The 26,808-nt window shown below is 40.8% G+C and overlaps 1 protein-coding gene across 3 annotated transcripts in view; it reads right to left on the bottom strand.

Annotated features, from left to right (window-relative positions):
• The window catches only part of SNTG2 (syntrophin gamma 2), a 322,790-nt gene that overhangs the window by 143,408 nt on the left and 152,574 nt on the right, over positions 1–26,808 (bottom strand). For all 3 annotated transcript variants that reach the window (XM_085847014.1, XM_085847013.1, XM_085847016.1), the window contains exons 8-11: positions 25,730–25,829; positions 22,055–22,158; positions 21,443–21,570; positions 21,223–21,352 (exon numbers count right to left, since the gene is read on the bottom strand). In XM_085847014.1, coding sequence (XP_085703140.1) covers positions 21,223–21,352; positions 21,443–21,570; positions 22,055–22,158; positions 25,730–25,829 — 462 coding nt within the window. The remainder of the gene's footprint in view (positions 1–21,222; positions 21,353–21,442; positions 21,571–22,054; positions 22,159–25,729; positions 25,830–26,808) is intronic.

The raw sequence follows: 26,808 nt of genomic DNA, 5'->3' as shown, positions 1-26,808 counted from the left end.
GAAGAGGAGATTGGGACCATACTCTGTGCATAGCGTTGGGGCTGCCTAAGCAGGTCCTTGGCTATTTATTTGGCACAATCCTGGACAGATCGCCACTGTGACACAATATACCAGCATGCTGGTACTTATTTTGCCGACCTCGGAAGGATGACAGGCCTAGTTAACCCCACCTGGTATAATTCAACAGCTGAGTGGGATTTGAACTCAGGACCCGAGGATTCAAAGCCCACCCCCTAACCATTAAGCCAAGACCAGGCATATATAGAATATGTACATATAGAAATAGATATGTATATTTAGGTATATAGATATGTATATATATATATATATATATATATATATACATATATATATACATATATATATATACATATATATATATATATATATACATATATATATATATATATATATATATATACATATATATATATACATATATATATATATATATATATATATATATATATATATATATATATGTATATATATATATATATATATATATATATATATATATATGTATATATATATATATATATATATGTTGTTCGTCTTTCGGCTCCTCCCGTTAGGGGTCACCACAGCGGATGATCCGTTATGATCCGCATACTGATTTGGCATTGGTTTTACGCCGGATGCCCTTCCTGACGCAACCCTGGTCGCCTCTTACAAAACAGGGATCAGGATTGGGTTTCGCCATGATTCCGGGCTGCCCTGCACCCTCTCAGAGCACGGCCCAGTGCAGAGCTCCCGTCTTCAAGCGATCCTCCAACCCAAGCCTGTAATCCGTCAACCCAAGTCGACGGATTACAGGCGCACGCCACTACGCCCGGTCATATATATATATATATATATATATATATACATACATATATATACATACATATATATATATATATATATATATATATACATACATATATATACATACATATATATATATATATATATATATACATATATATATATATACATATATATATATATACATATATATATATATATATATACATATATATATATATATATATATATATATATATATATATATGTATGTATGTATATGTAAATATATATATATATATATATATATATGTATATATGTATATATATATATATATATATATATATATATATATATATACACGTGTATATATATATATATATATATATATATATATATATATATATATGTATGTATGTATGTATGTATGTATGTATGTATGTATGTATGTATGTATGTATGTATGTATGTGTGTGTGTGTGTGTGTGTGTGTGTGTGTGTGTGTGTGTGTGTGTGTGTGTGTGTGTGTGTGTGTGTGTGTGTGTGTGTGTGTGTGTGTGTGCGTGTACATATATACCTGGTTTAAGCGTGCATAGAGTGAAGAAATGGTGTTGAGACAAGACTGTCCATAGTGAATTGGCTTGATAACATGCATGAGACAGCTCGATTCAGGATAGCTCGTCCTTGATGTAATATTCAGTGCCTTTAGTAAGTATTCACATGTGTTGTGTTCCAGTCTGAATTTAAAATGGATTAAATTGAGATTTTTTTTTTCGTCACCGATCTCCACAAAATTCCTCATTAATGACAGTGAAATTTTTTCTTTTTTAAAGAAATTGTCACAAATTAATAAAAAATGAAAAGCTGAAATATCTTGAGTCAATAATTATTCAATCGCTCTGCTACGACCCTCCAAATTGAGCTCAGGTGCATCCATTTTCCTTTGATCATCCTTGAGATGAACTAAAAAAACAAATACCCAGTTTGCTGTGCATATTCGCTTTCCATCAATCGTCATTTTTTTTCCAACTTCATTGCCAATTCACCCTCCTCACTCCTCCCTCTCAAAGCAACCATCACACTCTTCCCACTCCAGGCTTCCCTCTCACCTTTCTCAAAAACTCACCCCTTACCATTCTCCCTCGACTCTCCTCACTCACCCTTTTCCCACCATTCACCCCCCCTCACTCACCTTTCTCAAATTTCCCCCCCCCCCACCGCACTCATCCACAAAGCTGCGTCCTTCCCCTGCCCTCTCTCCTCAATCTCATCACTCTACCTCCTCAAATCCTCAACTGCTTCCGGCCCCCTCTCATTATTCCCCACTCAACCCAGCACCACAGAACCTTTTTTCCTTCTGATCCGCCCCTCCCCAGCTCTTCTGCAATCCCCTACACTCTTTCAACAACTCTCCTTACCTCCCCACCTCCTCCCTTGTCCTCCCCTACCCTCCCCTCCCATCTCCTGCTCCCAAAGCCTCCTCCCCTCCCACTTCTTTAACAGTGTGGACCTCAAATATCCGGGGCCTTCGCTCAAACCTGACAGATCTTTCCATACAGGTTGTAACTGTCAAACCAGACATAATCTGCCGAACAGAAACTTTCCTCCCTAAAGACGTCTCTGACTCCCTCGTATCTCTCCCTGGTTACTCCCTCCTCCAGTGTGACAGACCTGATCCTCACCCTGGTGGAGGAGTTCCTCACTTTCTATGCACTGCCCTCACTCCCTTACACCCCGAGGAAGATCTCTGGCTACAGCGTCCCCTCCACTCCCACCTCATGTATATATGTGTGTGCTGTACCATCCACCAAACAGTGATGACCCCATTTACACATCACGATCCGAAAACATGGACCAACTTCTATCCTCTCATCCCAACTCTCTCTTCCTCATATGTGGTGACTTCAATTGTCATCACGCCAGTTGGCTCGGTGTGGGTACCTCTCTCACCTGTCATGGCACCTCACCAAAAGCTTTCTGCGACTCATTGGGACTGACTCAATCGGTCAACTTCCCTACCCTGATCTCAACCAATGGTACTCCATCTCTTCTGGATCTGATTTGACAAATTTCCCTGAAAATATCTGCTGCTCTTCCTCTACTTCAATCGGTTCATCTGACCACGTCCTTGTCAAAGTGGACATCTCGCTGGCTGTTATCAGAGAACCACCTCACCGCCGTCGAGTCTGGTATTTCACTCAGGCCGACTGGCAGGGTCTCCAAGCAGCCATCAAACTTCTAGACTGGTCTCCCACTACTACTTTCCCCAACATCACCTCGTCCTGAGAATTATTTTAAAGAAACTCTCATATATATATATATATATATATATATATATATATATATATATATATCTCCTCTCTCTCTCTCTCTCTCTCTCTCTCTCTCTCTCTCTCTCTCTCTCTCTCTCTCTCTCTCTCTCTCTCTCTCTCTCTCTCTCTCTCTCTCTCTCTCTCTCTCTCTCTCTCTCTCTCTCTCTCTCTCTCTCTCTCTCTCTCTCTCTCTCTCTCTCTCTCTCTCTCTCTCTCTCTCTCTCTCTCTCTCTCTCTCTCTCTCTCTCTCTCTCTCTCTCTCTCTCTCTCTCTCTCTCTCTCTCTCTCTCTCTCTCTCTCTCTCTCTCTCTCTCTCTCTCTCTCTCTCTCTCTCTCTCTCTCTCTCTCTCTCTCTCTCTCTCTCTCTCTCTCTCTCTCTCTCTCTCTCTCTCTCTCTCTCTCTCTCTCTCTCTCTCTCTCTCTCTCTCTCTCTCTCTCTCTCTCTCTCTCTCTCTCTCTCTCTCTCTCTCTCTCTCTCTCTCTCTCTCTCTCTCTCTCTCTCTCTCTCTCTCTCTCTCTCTCTCTCTCTCTCTCTCTCTCTCTCTCTCTCTCTCTCTCTCTCTCTCTCTCTCTCTCTCTCTCTCTCTCTCTCTCTCTCTCTCTCTCTCTCTCTCTCTCTCTCTCTCTCTCTCTCTCTCTCTCTCTCTCTCTCTCTCTCTCTCTCTCTCTCTCTCTCTCTCTCTCTCTCTCTCTCTCTCTCTCTCTCTCTCTCTCTCTCTCTCTCTCTCTCTCTCTCTCTCTCTCTCTCTCTCTCTCTCTCTCTCTCTCTCTCTCTCTCTCTCTCTCTCTCTCTCTCTCTCTCTCTCTCTCTCTCTCTCTCTCTCTCTCTCTCACACAGATTTATCCCCTCTCATCTTCAGTTGTCCTACCCTTCCTCCCTCCTGTGGTTCACTGAAGCTTGTGGTGAGGCAGTTGTCCTGAAACAACTTGCCATTGCCTCATGGAAAGCAACCCTGACTGAGTCCCAAATCTCACTTCCTTCCAGAAACCTCGGAACAAGTGTGTATCTTCCCCCAGGAGAGGCAGAAAACAACATCTTTCTAATGTCAAGTCTGAACTCTCAAAATTCTCTTCCTCCTCCAAATCCTGGTGGCATCTAATCAAATCTGTTTCTGGTGTATGTTCCCCCTTCATCCCCTCCCTTACCTCAAATGGCAGCACTGCTCATACTGCGTGTAAAAAAGATGAATGCCGAAACTCGGTGTTTGCATCTAAATCTTGTGTCCGAAACCCATCACTTTCTGTACCCACCTTACCCAGTCGCACCCAACTGTCCTTGGACTCTGTGTCCTTTTCCTCTGACAAGGTGGAGAGCTTGCTGTCAAACCTCGACTCAGATTCTGCAACCGGTCCAGATGCCATGAGCCCGTGTCCTAAAAACCTACTCCTCTGCTCTTGCTCACCCTCTCTCTGTTCTATTCACCCTCTCATTTGCTCAAGGTCATCTGACATCTGCTTGGAAATCAGCAAACATCACAGCCCTGCAAAAAAGGTGCAAAAACAGACCCTGCAATGAAAGACCAATCAACCTTCTCTCATTCATCAGCAAGGTTATGGAATCCATCATCGCTTCAGACATTAAATCCTTCCTCTTCTCCAATGGCTTGATTTCCAATTACCAATTTGGTTTCAGACCAGGTCACTCTACCCTGGATATGCTGCATCTGCTCTTCCAACAATGGATGGAGGTACTCAATGCCAGACAGGAAATCAGAGGACATGTATCCTCTGATTGGACTGTATCCCTGGACATATCGCGTGCTTTCAATACAGTCTGGCACCCTGCACTGCTCACCAAACTCCGTTCCTATGGTATCCGAGGCCACCTCCACGCATGGCTCACAGACTTCCTCTTCTGTAGCAGCCAACGTGTGGCACTAAATGGAGTTCTCTCATCCCCTTTGCCTGTGCAGGCTGGAGTTCCTCAAGGCAGTGTTCTGGGCCCTGTTCTTTTTCTGGTTTTCATCAATGATCTCTCTGACTATCTGGAAAATCCTCTTTATCTCTTTGATGATGACTCCACCCTCTGTCGTACCATCTGTCATCCCTCAGACTGGCAAGCAGCAGCTTCTTCGCTCACTGCAGATCGGGATAAAATCACAAACTGGTCCAACATGTGGAACATGTCTTGCAATCCTGACACATCTCACATTCTCACGATGTCTCTCCGAAAGGACCGTTTAGAACCCCCCTCCACCATCCCATCCACTTTCTCAACAATCCTCTGGAAGAAGTCCTTTCATTCAAGCTTCTGAGTTTCACTATCTACCATGATCTTTCCTGGGAAAGCCATATTTCCAACCTGGTCTCCAAAGCCAGTCGTCGACTGGGACTTCTCCGTCAGGCAAAGTACTTCCTCAGCTCACCTAAGCTTCAGATCACAAAGAAAGCTTTCGTCCACAGCGTGATGGAGTACTGCTCTTCCCTCTCGGCTGGTGCTCCTGCCTCTCACCTTTCTCGGCTTCACGCTGTGGAAACCAAGGCATTTAGGATCATTGGTATCTCCCGTGATGAGGCTGAGTCTCTGGGCCTCTCACTCTCTCACTGCAGGCAGGTCCGTGGTCTTTCTGTTTTCTACCGTCTCCTTTCCGGTCTTGCCCCCCCCCCGCCCTGTCTGCGATTTGTCCCCACCATATTTCCGCAGGGCGCTCAAGGTCCGCCTGCAACCCCCTTCTGGTAAAACTACCAAAATCACAAATCACTGTTAACTTTCACTCTTTCATTCCTCTTTTTCCCTGCCTTTGGAATAAACTCCCAAACTCTCTTCAATTCCATTCTTCCTTCTAGGTCTTCAAAATAGCTGTTCACCACCACCTCTTATCCTGCCCCATCCAAAACCTCGATCTTTTCTACCCCCGTTAATCTACCCCAAACCCATCTTTTCTACCCCCATTAATCTACCCCAAATCCATCTTTTCTACCCCGTCAATCTACCCCAAACCCACCTCCTTCAAATTCCATGCTTTGTTTCCTGAAAGTCCCTGTAGTGTCCATCTTGTATACCCCGTGTTCTCCGCCCCACCGCTCTCCCTTCCATAGATCTAATGTCTCTGTTCCCCACTGATTTGTCCTTCCCTCTCCCACCCATCTTGTCCCATGCCCCCCCCTTGCTGTGCAATGTATGTTCGCTCTCATATGAGCTTCGACAATGTGTGCAAAAAAAATTCAAAAGATGTCTCTTCAACTTGATTGGAGTCCAGCTGTGGCCATTTCAATTGATTAGACATTATTTAGAAAGGAACACACTTTTCTATATCATGTCAGAGCAGAAACTATCATGAAGTCCAAAGAACTGTCCATATAACAACGAGATAGAGTTGTGAGGCGGCATCTTCAGAGGTCGGCAAAATAATTGCCAGCTTGCTGGTATCCTGTGTCAGAGTGGCGATCCGTCCAGGATTGTGTGCAATCGTCAAGGACACTGCTTAGGCAGCACCAACGCACCGCACACAGTATGGTCCCAATGGATGGATGAATCTGGGGGAAGGGCATAAAACAATTTCTAGAGTATTGAAAGTTCACAAGAGCACAGTGAGCTCCACCATTAAGAAATGGAATGAATATGGAACTACCCAGACTCTTCTTAGAGCTGGCCGTCCAACCAAACTGAACAAACGGGAAAGAAGGACCTTGGTCAGGGAGGTGACCAAGAACACAATGACCACTCTGACAGAACTACAGAGTTCCTTGGCAGAGATGGAAGGGCAACAGTCTCTGCAGAACTTCACAAATCTAGGCTTTATGGGAGAGTGGCCAGACGGAAGCCACACCTGAGAAAAAGGCACATGACAGCACGTCTGGTGTGTGCAAAAAGGCACGTGAAAGACTGAGAGAATGAGGCAAAAGATTCTGTGATCTGACAAGACTAAAATTGAACTCTTTGGCCTAAATGCAAAGCGCTAGGTCTGGCGGAAACCGATCACAGCTCATCACACATCTAACACCATCTCTAACATGAAACATGGTGGTGGCAGCATCATGCTGTGGGATTGCTTTTCAGTGGCAGGGGCTGGGAGACTTGTAAGGGTAGAGGGAACAATAAATGGAGCCAAATACAGGCAAATCCTTGAGGAGAACCTGCTTCAGAGTGCAAAAGTCCTCAGATTGTAGTGAAGATTTATGTTCCAACAGGATAGTGACCCTAAGCATACAGCCAGAAGCAACACTAGAATGGCTTCAGAACAAGAAGGTGAAAGTCCTTGAGAGGTTCAGCCAAAGTCCAGACTTTAATCCCATTGAGAGTCTGTGGAAAGATTTGAAGATTGCTGTTCACTTGACACTCCCCCATTCAACTTGACAGAGCCTGAGCAAATCTGCAATGAAGAATGGGAGAAAATCCCCAAATCCAGATGTGCAAAGTTGATACAGACATAGCCAAGAAAACACGAAGCTGTAATTGCTGCCAAAAGTGTTTCTCTGAAGTATTGATTGAGGGTGCTGAATACCGACAGAAATTAGATATTTCTGTATTTCATTTTCAAAAAATTTACAAAAATTTCTAAAAACATATTTCCACATTGTCATAATGAGTTACTTTGGTAGATCGGTGACAATTTTTTTTTAATTGAATCCATGTTAAATTCAGACTGTCAAACAAAAAATGTGAAAAAGTCAAGGGGTGTAAGTACTTTCTGAAAGTACTGCATATACCAGTTGCTCCATATATGAGAAAATGAATGTAAACACAACCACAAAAACAGATATCTGCAATCACAAAGCAATCACCATGGGTAAGCCTCCCTCGGTGTCCATGATGCAATGATAGCCATATTGTTTTTGGACCACCATATGACCTTGACCTTCAACATTTAGGGATAGACTGTAAATTAATAAAAAGTGTCCCATCTACAATCCATCCAAAAAAAAAAACTCAACATCATGAAATTCAGAGAAAAATTATTCGTTATGATGAAAAGGCGTGTTTTGTTAATTCGGTCACAATTTGAGAAAAGTAGGTCAAGGCCACAAATGAAATATCAGTTCCACAACTGCAGTGCAGATACACGATTATGATGTGAGAACATCTTGGAATGCCAAGCGGTCTTTGAGATTCTGCATTGACAAAATTGAGTGATGACAAAAAACGCGTTATTCTTTATCAGACCGCCATTTGACCTTGACCGTAACCTTTAAATTGGTGAGGTATGATGTAAATCTCATGGAAAGGCAGCTATCTGGAGGGGGAAATCTCGTTCCATTCTGACAAACCTGAGTTGAGTTATGGTGAAAGACTTTTTAAAGTCTATAATTAGGTCATGACCTTAAAATGATGTCAACATCAAAAAAAGTCAACACCCACATACTTTGTATTTCCATTGTTGATGCAAAATTTCATTCTGAAAGTACCTGCAGGGTCCGAGATACATCTTGGACATTGTCAGAAAGAAGAAAAAAAACCCTAAATGATAGATTAGTACTCCTCGGTGTCTTAAAAAACTCTGTGGTACCATTAAAACTTGGGGGCACTAATTGTAGGATAAAACCCTACAACATCTATAAGCCTCCCCCTATCCTATAAGGGGAAGCTTAATAATATAAGCAACAAGAAAAAGAGCAATCAGAGATTGCAGACCCTTGCTAGGACTCGTTTTGTGTGGTGTGTTGTGTGGTGTTTATGTAGTTCTGTGTGGTGTATTTTGCGTGGCCTTTGTGTACTGGTATGTTACATAATTAATAAGATATAATTAGAACCATAACTTCATAACTGCTGGCAGTGATGACCAGGTACCAAGACGTCCCGCTTTGATCGGACACCTGACCCCGACCCATGAGGTTTTTTATTATTATTCAATTTAATTCAGAATGGGATGAAAACAAATTCAATTCAAATCAAATGGAAGCCCAAGTCCTGCATTATAGTAACCAGAAGGAACCCAAACAAGCAAAAAGAAAAGATGAAGTCATCAGGACGAACCTGGATAGGATTCACATTTCAGCTGCTACTCCTCTACCATAAAATCCATCCAGGCACAGCCAAATAAGCCTTATTCAAAAATAATAATAATAACAATAATAATTATAATTTTTCAAAAGCCAGATCAAAAAATTAAATAATTCTGGCTGCCAGACCATGTGTCCGATCAAGTTGAAATTTAAACCATGTATTCCCCATCACTTATGGATCACAATTGTGAAGTTTTATGTTGATCGATGTGAAGCGGTTCCAGGGAAAATATTATTTAATATTTCTCTTAAATCCAATATGGCTGCCAAACCATGTGACATCAATTATTCCTTAACAACCATGTACACGCATGCCTAGGGGAACATTTGTGTGAAGTTGCCCCTCGATCTGTACAGCCATTTTCGAGAAGAAGAATTTAATATGTTTTAGGGTAAATCCAATATGGTTGCCAAACCATGTGACCTATGACATCATATTTGTGAACCTTTTGTTCTTAATAGGTCGGCAGTCATATCTGTAAAGTTTCACCTTGATCTGTTCGGCCATTTCGGAGAAGGTATTTGAAGGTTTCGTTTTAAAAACAATATGGCTGCCGAATCACGTGACCAATGACATGATCAAAAAAAAACAAACAATGTGGACCATTTTATTGCTAGATGACCCTCAAAAATTTTCAAACTGATCGGATGTAGCGTTCTGAATTTGCATTTATGACGTCATAATCAAGGCACCGATGATGTTTTTTTTTAATCACACATTCCCCATGAGGAGTACTTGCTATGTGCGAAGTTCCATTTTTTTTTCTTCGGTGTGGTTTCAAGTACAGAGGTCCAATTTTTTTTTGGTTTTTCTAGCATGGCTGCCACACCACGTGACCTATGTAGTCATACTTATCATTAAAACATTCTACATGAGTAGTCAGTCGCACCAATGGTGAAAATTTTGTCTCGATCTGCCAAGTGGTTACAGAGAAAAAAACAAAAGCTCTGTGTGGACAAACGAACAAACAAACAGACAGAAAAACAAACGGACCCAAATTCAATACCCTCTCCTTCGGCGAGGGTAATAAGACTGGCGATAAGGCTCATATTGTGGAGAGAAATTGGTGTTGCTATAATTCCTACTTGCAAATAATTTGCAATTTCATTCAATCACAATGGCTCAGACAGGTGAGAGAGCATCTGATTTGGAAGCAAAAAGGATATTTTGATGAAGCAAACGAATATGTGATTACTGCAGGTTGTGCTGATGTTTTGCCTTCCTTTTATGAGTAGCAATGCCTTTAGTCTCACATATAATAAAACACACACACAGACACACACACACACACACACACACACACACACACACACACACACACACACACACACACACACACACACACACACACACACGCTGAATGCCCTCCAATGTCCTATTCCCTGAGGGTTTAATTAATCTTATGTTTAAGAAAAACATTCATGCTGCAAATTAATTAGTAATCGGCCTTTCAGCATGCATTTATACCTGGCAAGATGCGCATCTTAATTTAAACAGAAATTTTTTTTAAAAAGAAAGAAAATCTTTATAAATGCGAAGGCAAAGGATATTGGAATTGGAGTTGAGAGCAATGAGCGTGGTTGTTGCAAGAAAAATTATTTTGTACAAAAAGTTGAGGCTCATGGGAGAGTGAGAACAGAGCAGAACAGAATAGAAAGAGCACAATGGGAAGCAGGGAAACACATCAACAGCAGGGTCGAGGGACATTTAAAGAAAGAATGGATAAAGGCCCAGTCACACCTTGACGTTTTAGCCAGCTTATGCCGTTTTTTGGAAAATTTGTCTAAAACGCTGGTACACATCGAATACGTTATGGGTAAGTTTTGATAACATTGATAGCACGCTGAAAAACACTGCCATACGTCGTTGTACGCTGGCTTTAAACGTTGAACTTTTGGGTTTTCCTCGAATTTTTTCATGCTTGAAATTTTACGACGTATGCCGGCGTATGACTCACACGTTCCGCTATGCTGGCCATAAGTTGTAGGCACGTTATGCGATCGTTGACACACGTTGAAACACGTTACTTGTAAGTTACTCATAAGTCGAAACACGTCGAGGTAATGTTTAGCGTACCCGAAAGTTATTTCTAACCTATGAGTAACGTTTTGTAAGCACACTACACGAACGTTGTTCACACTTTGCAACACTTTACTTGAAAGTACTACTACTACTACTACTACTACTACTACTACCAACATCGACATCACTAAATTCTCTCGAACTACTACTACTACTACTCCTACTACCAACATCGACATCACTAAATTCTCTCGAACTACTACTACTGCTACTACTACTACTACTACTAACATCGAAATCACTAAATTCTCTCGAATTACTACTACTACTACTACTACTACTAATAACATCGACATCACAATTCTCTCGAACTACTACTACTACTACTACTACTACTACTACTACTACTACTACTACTACTACTACTACTGCTACTGCCACTGCTACTGACATTGACATCTACTCAACATGGAGTCTGGAACACTGACGGGTTCCTCTTGTGAAGTCCATTTGTATATACCAATTCCCCTAAACGCTGCCAATACGCCATTATATGGTAGCTGTAAGTTAGAAACACGTTCAGTAAGTTCTGTGGTCGTCCGGAAGACGTCAATCAAATTCGTCTACATACGCCAATGTGCGTTTGAGATACGTTACACATAGGTTCAAAGCACGCCACTCATAGGTTCAAAGCACGCTACTAATAGGTTCAAAGCACGTTACTCGTCGGTTAAAAATTAAGTTTCGGGTATGCTTAAACATTACCTCGACGTGTTTCGACTTATGAGTAACTTACAAGTAACGTGTGGCCGATGTGTGTAAACGATTGCGGAGCGTGCCGAGAACTTATGCCAGCGTATGTGGAACTTGTAAGCCATACGTCGAGTACGTCGTAAAATTTTCAGCATGCTTGAAATTTCACGACGTACTCGACGTACCACATAATATGCTCGCATACTTCATTGTTTTTCATCGTGCTCCTAACGTACACACAACTTACCCATACCGTATTCGACGTGTCCCAACGTTTTAGACACATTTTTCATAGGTCAGCATACGCTGGCTAAATCGTCAAGGTGTGACTGCGATGTTGACACTTCCAATTTTCAGGCGGTTATGATTTAAATCTGCGTGTGGCAGGTTTTTAACAGAGAACGCCACGAGTTTGTCGGCGATACATGCAGCGCGCTATGACTAAGTTAAACTATCGTTGGGCATAGGTTGCAAACGCCGACAACAGGCTAAGCATTCGTTGGTATAAGTTATCTATAAGACAACGAAACGTTCTGTGTACGTTACTAATACGTTATGAATACGACCAACACGTTATGAATACGACCAAAACTTAAAAAAAACTCAAAACTTCAGCGTACGCCAACGTTTTACATGCATTTTTATACGTTGCCATTCCTGGCTAAAACGTCAAGGTGTGACTGAGCCTTTAGGGGAAGAATGAAAGCCAAAAAAGGGAGGGGGTGTAAAGGAGAATACAGCTGGGAATATATGATCTGGATATCATCTTTAACAGAGCAGTACAGGGGCTTAAGGCCCGGTCACACCTTGACGTTTTAGCCAACGTATGCCGATTTTTGAATTTTTTTTCTAAAACGCTGGCACACGTTGAATACGTTATGGATAAGTTTTGATAACATTGAGAGCACGCTGAAAAACACTGCCATACGTCGTTGTACGTTGGCTTTAAACGTTGTACTTTTCGGTTGTCCTCAAATTTTTTCATGCTTGAAATTTCACGACGTATGCCGGCGTATGACTCACACGTTCCGCTACGCTGGCCACAAGTTGTATGCACGGTCTGCGATCGTTGACAGACGTCAACACACGCTACTTGTAAGTTAATCATAAGTTGAGACACGCCGAGGTAATGTTTAGCGCACCCGAAACTTATTTCTAACCTATGATTAACGTGTTGTTGGCACGTTACGCGATCGTTGCCACACATCGACAGACGTTACTTTTAAGTTACTCATAGGCTGAAAGACGTTGGTATAATGGATCGTCCTTGCGTCGGCGTCCACGGCCATGGCCAGGACACTTATTTGCAGCATTCTTCAAACTTTTCTTCGGCATGACGAGGATGTTCACACTTCAATGTCGAGCTTGGCTATGATTCCAATTGTCCATCGGCAGCGTCTACTTTCAATAGTGGGGTTTGAGCGATTTAGCACGTTCAATAGAAACGATTAAAATTTCCGAGCACCAGCGTCAAAAAACAAAGACGAGTGACAGCAATTTAAATCGTTCATTGTAAACAATGAAACTAGCTGAGTGGTACCGTTTAAAAGTCGTTGAGTGTAAAAAAAAATCCAATTGTTGAGCGCAAGCGTCTACTTTCAATAGTGAAGATGCAGCCATTTAAATCGTTGAGTTTATCATTGAAATCGTTAAATCGTTAAACGCAAGGACGATCCATCATAACCCACACCCTCCCCCTCACACTCACCTACTACTGCCAACATGAACAAACTACTACTAATACTAATACTGTTACTGCTGACATGGACATCAACTCAAAAAGGACTCGAAAACACTGTTGGGTTCCCCTTTTATGAGCAGCATTTTTATATACCAATTCCCAAAACCGCTGGGAACACGTCTTTATATGGCAGTTGTAAGCTAGAAACACGTTAATTTATTTTTTTTGTTGACCGGAAGACGTCATTGGAATCCGTCTACATACGTCGATGTGTGTTGGGACTACGTAAAGAATTGGTTCAAAGCACGTCAAACATAAGTTAGAAATAAGTTTCGCGTAAAAAAGACATTACCACGACGTGTTTCGACTTATGAGTAGCTTATAAGTAGCCTTTGTGGACGTGTGTAAGCGTCCACATATCGTATGTAAAACTTATCCTCATCGCATGCGGAACGTGTGTCATACGCCGAGTACGTCGTAAAATTTTGAACATGTTTAAAATTTCTTGACGTACTCTACTTACGACGACGTATGATAGCGTACTTTAGCGTTGTACTCACGTATACCAAACTTACTCATACCGTATTTGACGTGCCCCAAACGTTTTAGACACATTTTTCTTAGGTCGACATACGCTGGCAAGATCGCCAAGGTGTGACCGCGATGTTGTCTCTTCCATTTCTACGGCAGTTATGATTCGAATCGTTGTGCGTCAGCCTTTTAATAGGCTACGTCACGACATCGTCGGCGATGCGTGCAACGCGCTACGCCTAAGTTAGACTATCGTTGGGCATCGGTTGTGTAGGCCGACAACAGGTTCAGCATTCGTTGGTATAAGTTATCTATAACACAACGAAACGTTCTGTGTCCATTACCAAATCGTTATACATAAGACCAAGTCGCTATGAATACATCCGAATCTTTAAAAAAAAACATCAAAAGTTCAACGTAAGCCAGCGTTTTACATACATTTTAATACGTTGCCATCGCTGGCTAAAACGTCAAGGTGTGACTGGGCCTTTAAAGAAGAGGAAGGTAAAAGTGGGGATGAAACAGAAATGGAACAAAAACCGAAAAAGGGGATGAGGGAGAGGTGTTAAAACAAAATTCCCTTCAAAGGAAGAGCTGTACTTGGGAAGGGTTAATGAGGGGAGAAAATATCATGTGCAGTGTTGGTGAACAGTCATCTTGAAGTCCAGGAAATAAAAAACAACATTTGTACCTGATTTTATTAATATGTGGACGTTTGAATATCATTGCATAAACTTATCTTCCGAAATACTATTACTACTACTCCAACTACTATATTAATCATAATGCCATTCATTTCATGCTGTAAAGGCACATAGAGCTGCCAAGGCAGTTTCATTGGCAAAGAGTGCAGTCTTGGACAGGTCACCACTCCACCCCAAATGATTATTACCCCAGTACACTGGTACTCATTTTGCCGACCTCAGAAGGATGGCAGACTGAGTCAACCCCACCTGGTATGAATTCAGCAGTTGGCAGGGGCTTTGAACTCAGGACTCTTAAGGTCCCAAGTCAGCTACCTTAACCATTAACCCAACACCAGGCAGCAGCAGTGACGACGATGACGACTACTACTACGACTACTTGTCACATGGTTTGGCAGCCATAATGGATTGAAGAAAAATATTAAATAATGTTTTCTCTGGAACTGCTTAATTAATCAACATGAAACTTCGGATTTATGATCTAGTAGACTTGAGCAAAATATGTTTTAAATTTCAACCTGATTGGAAACATGGTCTGGCGGACAGAATTATTTAAATTTTTTGATGTGTTTTTTATTTATTTTATTTATCATTATTTATTGATTTGTTTTTTAATAAGACTCATTTGGCTGTGCCTGGATGGGTTTGAGGGTAGAGGAGCAGCAGCTGAAATGTGAATCCTATCCAGGTTCCTCCTGATGACTTCATCTTTTCTTTCTGCTTGTTCGGGTTCCTTCTGGTGACTACAATGCAGGACTGTTCCTATTTGGTCTTCCATTTGATTTGAATTGAATTTGTTTTAATCCCATCCTGAATTAAATTGATTAATAATTTTTAAAAAACGTCATGGGTCAGGGTCAGGTGTCCGATCAAAGTGGGGTTCCATCAAAGTGGGACGTCTTGGTACCCGGTTATCACTGCCAGCAGTTATGTAGTGGCACTTCTAATTATGTCTCTTATTAATTATGTAACACAGCAGTACACAAACGTGACGAAACTACATAAACACCGCACAACACACCACATAAAATATGTCTTGGCGAGGATCCGCAATCTCTGATTGCTCATTTTCTTGTTGCTTATATTATTAAGCCTCCCCTTAAGGATAGGGGAGGCTTATAGATGTTGTAGGGTTTGATTCTACAATTAGTGCCCCCAAATTTTAATGGTACCACAGAGTTTTTAGGACACCTCGGAGTACTAATCCACCATTTACGTTTCTTTTATTTTCTTTCTGACAATGTCCATGCTGTATCTCGGACCCGGCAGGTACTTTCGGAATGAAATTTTTCATCAATAATGCGAATACAAAATATGTGGGTGATGACTTTTTTTGACCTTGACATAATTTTAAGGTCATGACCTAATTATAGACTTAAAAAAGTCTTTCACTAAAACTCAACTGAGGTTTGTCAGATTGGAATGAGATTTCCCCCTCGAGATAGCTGCATTTCCGCTTTATTTACATCATTCCCTTCTGATTTAAAGGTTACGGTCAAGATCAAATGGCGGTCTAATAAAGAATAACGCCTTTTTTGTCATCATTCAATTTTGCCAATGCGGAATCTCAAAGACCGCTTGGCATTCCAAGATGTTCTCACATCATAATAGTGTACCTGCACTGCAGGTGTGTAACTGATATTTCATTCGTGTCCTTGACCTACTTTTCGCAAATTGTGACCGAATTAACAAAACACACCGTTTCATCATGACGAATAATTTTCCTCTGAATTTCATGGTGTTGAGTTGTTTTTGGATAGATTGTAGATGGGGACACATTATATTAATTCACAATCAATCCCTAAATGTTGAAAGTCAAGGTCATATGGTGGTCCAAAAACAATATGGCTATCATTGCATCATGGACGCCCAGGGAGGCTTACCCTCGGTGATCGCTTTGTGATTGCAGATATCTAGTTTTGTGGTTGTTTTTATTTTCATTATCTCATATACAGACCAACTGGTATATAAAGTACCTTCAGAAAGTATTTACACCCCTTGACTTTTTCACATTTTCTTGTGTAACAGCCTGAATTTAACATGGATTACATTTAAAAAAAATTGTCACCAATCTACACAAAGTAACCCATAATGACAATGTGAAGACTTGTTTTTGGAAATTTGTCCAAATTTTTTGAAAATGAAGTGCAGAAATATATAATTTATGTCGGTATTCAGCCCCCTGAATCAATACTTTATAGACGCACCTTTGGCAGCAATTGAAGTTCAGCATGGATGCCACAGATCCCAGGAGCTTTACCCCAATTTCAACCGGTTCACTGCAGCCTATGCTTCCACAAACAAAGGTGGATCACAGTTAACTGGAGGGTCAGCAACAGGGATTGTAACACCCCTGACATCCAACTCGACAGCTGGTGGATCAGCCTGGTACAGCTGCTCAAAGTAACTGGCCCAGGGTGCCTTCACTTAGGACTCCTCTGTCAAGAGCCTACCACCCTCCACTCTAACTACAGTACACCGAGAGATGGGCTTGGAGGAACGCAATGCACAAATTCCCCTGGAAGCAGGACGAGAATCACTTGACCACAGGTGATGCTCTACCCCCCTCACAGATTCTTCGCACATATACCTCCTTATCCTCCCTCAGCGCATGTACGGTTTTATGCTTCAACTCCCTGAACAGCTCAGCTCTGCCATTAAGCCTGGCCTGTGACTGGTCAATGGTATCCAGTGTCCCTTGAGAGACAAAATTCTTCTTTGCCCTACGATGAGCTCCAAGACATCCACCGGCAACATCAAGCATGGTGGTCTTGAAGGCATTCCACAGCTCTTCAAGATTTCCCAGCACTGAGACACCCCCAAATCTCCACTCAGGCTGTTTGAAAACTCCTCAACTCCCATCTAATCTTTGAGCTTGCCAACATCCAGCCTAGGCTGGGATGGCACCATTCTCCCGGATTTAAGCTGCACCTTCAGAGTTGCTACCACAAGCCTGTGGTCGGTATTGAGGAACTGAGCACTCCGGTGGACCCTGTCGTTCTGGATCATCCTCCAGCGACCATCAACGAGCACATGGTCAATCTCCTTTGCCACACCGCCAGCGTAGGAATACCAAATCCAGCGATGAGCCTGTGGGTGAACCAGCATGAACCAGTCCAACCAATCATTAAACCATGAACCAGCCACCCTAATTCCATGACTTCTTGCAAAGTCAAGGAACCTACTGATATTCTGGTTCACAGTTCCCATGGGGACCATCACATGTCTCGTAACCATCCCTATCAGTTCCACTCAATGCATTGAAATCCTCCAAGTCCAGAAGGGTCTTGTTGATCAAAGTATGCAAACCACCAAGGGGAGGCTGGAGAAGCTGATGTTTCGGAAGTTAAACCTTTGTTGGAGTCAAAGAGGGAGATGTGATGGGGGTGAAGGTTGACATTGGGTGGTAATGAGTCAGACATGCCTGTGTCAGAGTTACATTTGAGATCAGGCTCCCCATGGTTTTGGAATGACTCATTTTGACATCTCAAAAAGTGAAGGACAAGGTTTTACAGCTGAAAGTTATGGGGACTGTGAAAACAAAGAAGTGAAGAAAGTGGGGGGGTGGGGTGGGGGGAGAAGAGATGATAAATAAATAAATATAATAAAACAACTAAGAGGACTCCAGCAATCCTCTGTTGAACAGGGCATCTATTTTCGATGCCCTCCTCTCCCCGCTCACCTTTTTCTAAGTAAATAAATATGATGGTGGTTCATAAATCTCGTGACCTGGATTTTTGTTTATAAATGTCACAACAATATATGTGCAGTATGTTAATAATTTTAAAAAGGATTTGTCTCTAGTGATGCAAACTAATACCTATAATCATGCATCTCTAGCTTTGGTGCACATGATGATCATGATGATGAAGGCAAGTAATGTAACAAAGATGGTGGAATAGTGAATAATTATGAAATATCCGGTCAATTAAACCATTTGCATTTACATGCAAGAGGCTCTGCATAAGTGTGGTGATCACTGCCTGTCAAGGATATCCCCATTTAATGACGGGTTGAGGAAATAAATTTTTTGACCAAAGAGTCCAATAAGAACGATATACATGCCCCAAAGTCATTCTACACTGACGGCGTATATTACAAAGTCTTCCACTCCGATGGGACAGGTATGTGTCCAAAGCTTCAGAATAACTGGAATAATAATGTTACATTTCTGTTCAAAACATATGAGAGCTAATCTACGAGTATAAACAAAAGAGCTGGTTGAATTCAAAGAATCGTTATAAATAATGAAACAAACGCTAAACAGCCTTTGCCGATATCATAAACGGTGTCCTGAATTTTTGTTGTTGTTGTTGTTGTTGTTGTTGTTGTTGTTGTTGTTGTTCAATTCAAATATATCTCTAATTTGATGGCAAAAAGCCAAAATCCAAAAACTTTCCACCACCAAAGGCTGATGGAGGTGATGTTTTCACCCCTGTCTGTCTGTCTGTTTGTTCCTTGCGAAAATCGAGGAATTTTCAAGTACCGTATATTGGTTAGTCACGTGCGTTATTTTGTTCTGTCTGTTTATCACCTACAGATCACAATATTAAACCAATCTTCATGAAACTTTACCACGTGGGAGAGTTTGTCATAAGCAAGAAGCCTATTGTTTTTGAGGTCAAAAGGTCAATCAATATAGGCCAAAGGTCAACAAACTTGTCAAATTTCTAAAATCCTCAATTTTCATCCAATTGACTAGAAATTTAAACAGGATTTGCATATCAGGTCGCTGAATTCAACCACCCATTATTTTTGAGGTCATCATCGGACAAAAACTCAACATAGGCCAAAGGTCAACAACTTAGGTGAGATTTCTAAAATCCTCAATTTTTATCTGATTGACATGACTTTTGAACAAAATTTTAATATCAGAAAACTGAATTCAGCCACCAATTATTTTTGAGGTCAACATTACATGGACCAAAAGGTCAACATAGGCCAAAGGTCAACAACTGAAGTGAGATTTCTAAAATCCTCAATTTTCATCCAATTGACTTGACATTTGAAGAGGATTTATATTTCAGGTCACTGAATTCAACCAGCCAATTATTTTGACGTCAACATGGACCAAAAGGTCAACATAGGCCCAAGGTCAACAACTTAAGTGAGATTTCTAACATCCTCAGTTTTCATCTGATTGACTTGACATTTGAGGATAACTTATATTTCAGGTCAATGAATTCAATCAGCCAATTGTTTTTGAGGTCAACATTGGCCAAAAGGTCAACACAGGCTGAATTTCTAAGATTGTCAATTTTCATCCGATTCACATGAAATTTGAAGGAGTTGCATATTTGGTCATTGAATTCAACCACCAATTATTTTTGAGATCAAATTTGTTTTTTGGATTTTCCAAGTATAGTGCTCTGCACGACGACTTCTTGTTATTCTGTCTGTTTGCTTATCTGTTTATCGCCTACAGGTCACAATTCTAAACTGATCATCATGAAACTCTACCAGGTTGAAGAGGTAGTCTCAACTGAGAAGCCTATTGATTTTGAGGTCAAAGGTCATCTTGAGGTCGAATTTCTAAAATCATCATATTTCATCTGATTAAACTGAAAATTAAGCAGCATTTGCATATTGCATCAGTGAATTTGGAAATCAACTATTTTTGAGGTCAAAAGGTCAAAGATCAACTCAAGGTCAAACTTCTAAAATCATCAATTTCAATCTGAAAAATAATCAATTTTCATCCGATCGACCTGAGTTTTGATCAAGATTGTCAATTTTAATTGTAATGAAATGGGAAATTTGATGTATCTATGACAACCTTTGGAGAAGAGGTTGGATTTTGCAAGTATCGTGCTCTGCAGAACATCTTTTTCTTGTTTATTTGTGAACAAATATCTCAAAAAGATGTGTAAGGATTTGATAGAAATTTGGTGGAGAGCTTGTGTACGTGACATGGACAAAATGATTAGATTTTGGTGAAGATCCGAATCTGGATCTGGATCCGAGAATTTTAAAGTGGTTTTTCACCATTGAGAGATAGGGCCAATAACGGCATATAGCAGGATATCTCAAAAAGTTGTGAACAGATTTGGATGAAACTTGGTGGGCAGGTTTGGTATGTAAAAAAGGAAGTATTGATTCGATTTTGGTGAAGATCCGAATCCGGATCTGGATCCAAGAATTTTTTAAGTGATTCTTCAACATTGAGTGATCAGGCTCAAATGATATATAGCACAACATCTCACAAAAATCATGGACAGATTCGGACGAAACGTGGTGGATGAGTTTTTTAGGTGACAAGAATAAGCTGATTAAATTTTAGTTCAGGTCCGAATCCAGATCCGGTCTATCAGTAGGATACAAAACGCACACTAATCGACCTGGCGAAGGTATGCGCTCTACTGAGTGCCCTTCTAGTATTAGACTGTAGAAGACCAAAATATATGCGTATGAGAAGATTTCCAAATTCTAGGAAGCTAATGCTTTGGAAGGTGTCATTATTCGGTCGAAGGGCAAGAATCAAACCTCACGTTATGAGCAATGAGATCAGAGATGTTGTCGGCGATGGCACGAAACCATTCGGCACAGAGCGCTGGGTTCGGGCTCTGCAGCACCCCAGAGCTCACCCCATCAACTGCAATTACCTCCAAGGCATTAGGTCTGCACGTGGGAAGCCAATGTGATGTGAGCATGCGGAGTGAATTCAGAAAATGTCTGATAATATGACAAAACAATAAGTATTCCTCACACCTTTGGTGGTGAGTTCCAGGTGCATAACAGGAAACACGAGCCATAAGCAATGGCAGAGAAAGTGCATCACACCAACGTTTCTGCCAACGGAGTTGATGAGCCTCAGGCGAAGCAGGAGGGGAAGCACCCTGTCAGAAAATGACTGCTTTAAACTGGGACACAATCCTGATGATTGAAACCAGTTACCAACCAACAAAAGTAAATGATTGCAAAACCAATTTTCATTCATTCAATCATTCATTCTGAACTGATGTCACTCATGACACGAGGTGATGCCCCAATGCTCAAGAAAAATTATCCAAGGAAAAATGGCAAGAAAATAAAAAAGCACTATTTCGTGAACAGAAAATAAAAAATACTTAAAAACATTTCTCAAGGTTCAGAGAAGAGCAAAACAGGGGGAAAAGGGAAATATATAAAAGTGCGCAAAAGGGGAAACAGGTATATTTGAACACCTGCACGCAGCCCAGTATGAGGAGAGGAGTCTCTAGTGAAAAGGGGACAGGGTCTTTGATGTTGAAAAGCTATTCTTTTCAAATCAAAATATCGACCAACTTGCAGAAAAATAAATGCAAGTCTACCAATTGCCAGAAGTTTGGTATATCTGCATACCGAGTGACTGCAGCTGCCATTCATGTTGAGATTGAGATTGAGGCCACTATCGAATAAGGGGGAGGATGGCTCACTCCCTGGCTCACTCGATGGTTCTGGGGAACCTAGAAAAGGCAAAAGGTAGACACATTTCCAGAAAGGCTATAACACAGGCCATTAATTCCTTTCAAAATAGAGGATATGCGTGATGACGTCGCTACAGCAAAATTATACAATTCATGCTGGGAGGAACGGTGATCCAGGCAGCCATTAGGATCATTCGCTGCCAAAACAATCAATGAAATACATACAGATGTTGTTGAAAATTTCTGAGTTGATTGATATGCATGGAACTAGGGTAAGGCCCAAGTTTCAGGTTCCTAAGATATACCAAAATTTGACACAACCTCGACCCAGGGCAGATTTCATTGTGCCAAAACTTTGCTTCCAGTTAACATAAAAATATGCTTTGAGTGTCATTTTGAAGCTTTTGAATTGCTCTTTCTCTGTCATTCAGGCAACATGCCATGAAATGAAAGATAAAAGATTGACTTAATCTTTGTCGTTGACCTTGACCTTTACCAAATGATGAAACCTCCATATTTTGTCAAAAGATCACATGTCACAGAGCATATATTTGTGAGCAAGTCATGCAAATTTGATCATGGACACCCTACTTCACGAGTTGGCCATGTTGTGGAAATCTCATGAGTAAAAATGAAAATCCATCTTCTGATTTCAACTTCAGTGACTTATCACCTGGATTCCTACAATGCATTGCACGCATGATGCAAAATGGATGTCCCCTATTGGTAATGATGATTGAGAGATGATTGTCACTCAAACTTTTGGACCTCACTATCAGATATGATCTTTCTTGGTCAAACCACACCTCTAAGTTAACCTCTAAAGCCAGTCACAGACTAAGCATCCTCTGTCGTGCAAAGTCCTTACTTGGCACACCTGAACTCTTTCTTATCCACCGACAAGGACTTCATCCCCAGCTTTATGGAGTACTGCTTTCTCCTTTGGGCTGGCACTCCTGCCTCATCCCTGCTCAGCTTGATGCTGTGGAAGCCAAGGCCTTCAAGAACATTGGAATCTCTGATGATGAAGCTGAGTTTAATGGGCCTATCACTTTCCCATTGCAAACAGGTTGGTGTCTTGTGGCTGTCTGCCTCTGTCTTCTGCCACCTCCTTTCTGGTCTTGCACCCTCTGCTCTGCCAGGCTCTGTCCTCCCCAAGTTTCTGCAGGGTGCACAAGGTTTGCTAGTAACCTCCTTATCGTGAAACTCACCAAATCGAGAATCACCACTCACCTCCACTCATTCGTTCCTTTTCTCCTGCCTGTGGAATCAACTTTCACATTCTCATCAATCTCGTTCTTCCCTCGAAGTTTTCAGGACAGCTGTCCACCACCATCCCCCTTCTAAAACAAAGATCTTTTACACCCCCATTCACTCGACCCAACCTCACTTTTTCCAACTTTCATATTTTCCTTCCTGTGAGTTTGCTTCTGTATCTATCTTGTCCACCCCCTGTGTTCTCTCTCCCTTAGTCCTCATTATTCCTCACATCCCTTATCTTCAAAGTCTCTCTCTCGATTTTGACCCTCAACCCAGCTGTTGTGTTTTCCCCACTCTCCTTCTGCTACTCGTTAACCTCCGCCATCGAAGATGGACGGAGGTTACTGTTTTCACCCCTGTTTGTTTGTTTGTTTGTGAACAGTATTACGGAAAAACTCCTGGACGGATTTCGACGAAACTTGGTGGGGGGGGGGGGTGGTTAGGTATGGTTCAAGGATCATGCCATTAGATTTTGGACTTGGTCCAAAGTCCAATATGGCGGCTATGGCAGCCATTTTGAAAAAATATTTGAATTTTTGTTTTTGCATTTCTACATGTTTTAAGTGATTTCCAACCCAAAAAAAAATTGTTAGAGAAAAAAAAAATTTGCAACTTTTTTTTTTTAATTTCGATTTTATTTGAAAAATATTTGAAATTTTTTTTTGCATTTCTACATGTTTTAAGTGATTTCAACCCTCCCCCCCCCCAAAAAAAATTTGTTAGAGAGAAAAAAAAAATTTTGCAACTTTTTTTTTCATTAAAATTTCGATTTTATTTTTTTGCCATTTCTACATGCGCGTCGATCTAGTTTAGTTTATTCAATCGTGGTTCAGTAGAGTCTGATCCGTTTTGACCTACAATGAATAGGATATCAGGTTCACTTAAGTGACCCAGCAGTATTGGCGGCGAAGGTTTTGCACTCTACCGAGTGGTCCCCCTCTAGTTTTGTTCTGTTGCGTCCTGATCTATTCTATGTTCTAGTTCCTTCATGAGCGTCAACTTTATTATAAAAAAAGCAAGATCACAGATCTGCCAACTACCCCTCCTCTTTTTACCTACTTCCTTACAACTCTGTTTTATTTTACATGAGATTAAATGTTTTTGTAGATTGTATTAACAAAAAAATAGAAAGAAAAACAGGTTTTATCAGTGCTATCTACAGCTACCACTTATTTAATGGTCCAAATTACTCCACCTTCTTGTGGGGTCGGCCGAGGAAAGTTACTGGCCCAATCATTTCCCAAACCCTGCACCAGGCCTGAAGTTCGAATTTGACAGAAGGTGGACAAGAATTTGTAGTAATTTGTTCAGGGCGCCAGTAATAACTTGCCTACTTTTCACGAAAGATGCCACAGGATCATTGAAGTCCTCCAGTGGATTGTGAGCAGATGGGACACTAAGCTTTCAAGTTTATCCAAGGGACAGGCACTTTGTTATATAACAGTAAACATGTGCAGCACCGATCCGGCAGTTTTAAGAGTCAATTTGGGAATCAAACTCAGATTAGAAAGCTCAAAAGTAAGTTAGCTTCCTTTGCATCATCCTGTAAGATGAGCAGTGATACGTCTGCACACAGTTAAAGAAAAATGAGAAAATAAATGACCGTTAAAAACATTGTTGCCAAACCTATATAGCAACCTTCATCTCAGTTGGGAAGTCAAACTCTTGCTTTTTATTTTTTCTGACAATACCATCTGATGTCAAAAATCCCAATTTTGAAATTGATGTGAGCAATTGAAAAGTCACTACAACAATAACAGCTTTTCGTATACAAAGTGCCAGGACGCGAGGCCTTAATGGCTGGAATCTGTGTGTATTTTTCCAGAAATGTTTGATTGTTCTGAATGGTTTTGGAATTTGTTGGATTGCAAGACGAGTCACAATCATTTTACCATATAATTTTGGAAAATGCTCTCTTGCTGCTTCGTAGCTGGGCATGCGGGCGAAGATGCTGTTTGGTGAGGTGTGTGGCTATCTCATTAGTTAGATTGATTACACAGCTCTGAAATGTAGCCATTTTGAGCAGACTGTGCTTGCAGAATGAGGTTACAAAAGGGCCATTCCCGTCGTTGAGCTGCTACTACGAGGACTTACAATAGACAGTCCACACATCTCATCGATCTTTTAAATAATACAAAATGATACAAAAATTAATTATAATATATAAATGAACAAATATTCCTTTCCCCTTTGCTCTTTGCTCCTGTATTCCAAACTCAGTTAGTGCCTTTCATTGTCCTCGCACAAGCATTGTGATGAAGTGGACTTTATCAATAGAGGCAGCAACAAGGGTTGAAAAAGTTAAAATGTCATGTAACACAGTCAAGAATGCTAGATGTTCAAATCTCACCACCATCATCAAGAGTGGGCAGATTTAGAAAAGATGGAGCTTCCTGCAAGTATCTTACAGTGAGTGTCACCTCTTCACTGGCGTTTTGCAGAATCCGTACCTTTCACAAACACATCCATCAAAATGCAGGTGATAACAATAACATCGACATCTTGTAAAGATAGCGTTTCTCTTCAGCCTTGTCTGATAACTTTGTACTCGAGACCAATAACAAACTGGACATTTGGTGTACGCGGAATATTTGTGCCGAGATCCAAGGGATTGGAACAGTTTCCTAATTGACATCTCCACATAAGAAGCACCTCATAAAGGATCTCTTTAAGCTGATGATGATACAAATAGGATTTCTCAAGAGCATTGTGCTTGGATATTAACTGTTTTAATCCAGGTTTTAAATTCTGCCAGCAATGAATCATATGACAATTGTCATTTTTGTGAGGTGCCTGCAGGTGAAGGTGCAACATCATGGAACATGCCATCTCATGCAATCTTAAATTATGTGCATGTATAAGATTCCAGAGTAGCTACCACTGACAAAAAAGCCATCTGGAGCTTATATTGCATTCCAACACCCAACAGCAAAAAATAATGTGTACAAAATCACTTGACACGAGTAATGATGAGTACAACAAATGAGCCCATGTGAAGAAGAGGGACAGCCAACATCCTACACTGTCCAGGAAAACCACTATATATATATATATATATATATATATATATATATATATATATATATATATATATATATATATATATATATATATATATACATATATATATACATATATATATATATACATATATATATATATATATACATATATATATATATATATATATATATATATATATATATATATATATATATATATATATATATATTCCTTTGAATAGACGATATTGAGAGTGATCTTTTCTTAAAATTTCCAATATGGGGAAGTATCTGCAAGTCAGCATTTTAAGTAAATATTGGATATGTTTCTGCCATAAGGTTTCATCAGAGAGCCATGCAGGCGTCACCTCCATGCAGGTTGTGTCAGCAGGCTCTGAGCCGGACCCTGACCTCTTGGTTGGTGATG

This window comes from Eptatretus burgeri, chromosome 11 (genome assembly GCF_056783735.1).
Source record: "Eptatretus burgeri isolate ZD-2024b chromosome 11, Ebu_testis_v1, whole genome shotgun sequence".
Taxonomy (NCBI): Eukaryota; Metazoa; Chordata; class Myxini; order Myxiniformes; family Myxinidae; genus Eptatretus; species Eptatretus burgeri.
The sequence above is the reverse complement of the archived record's forward strand: the minus strand, read 5'-3'. Positions and strand labels throughout refer to the sequence as shown.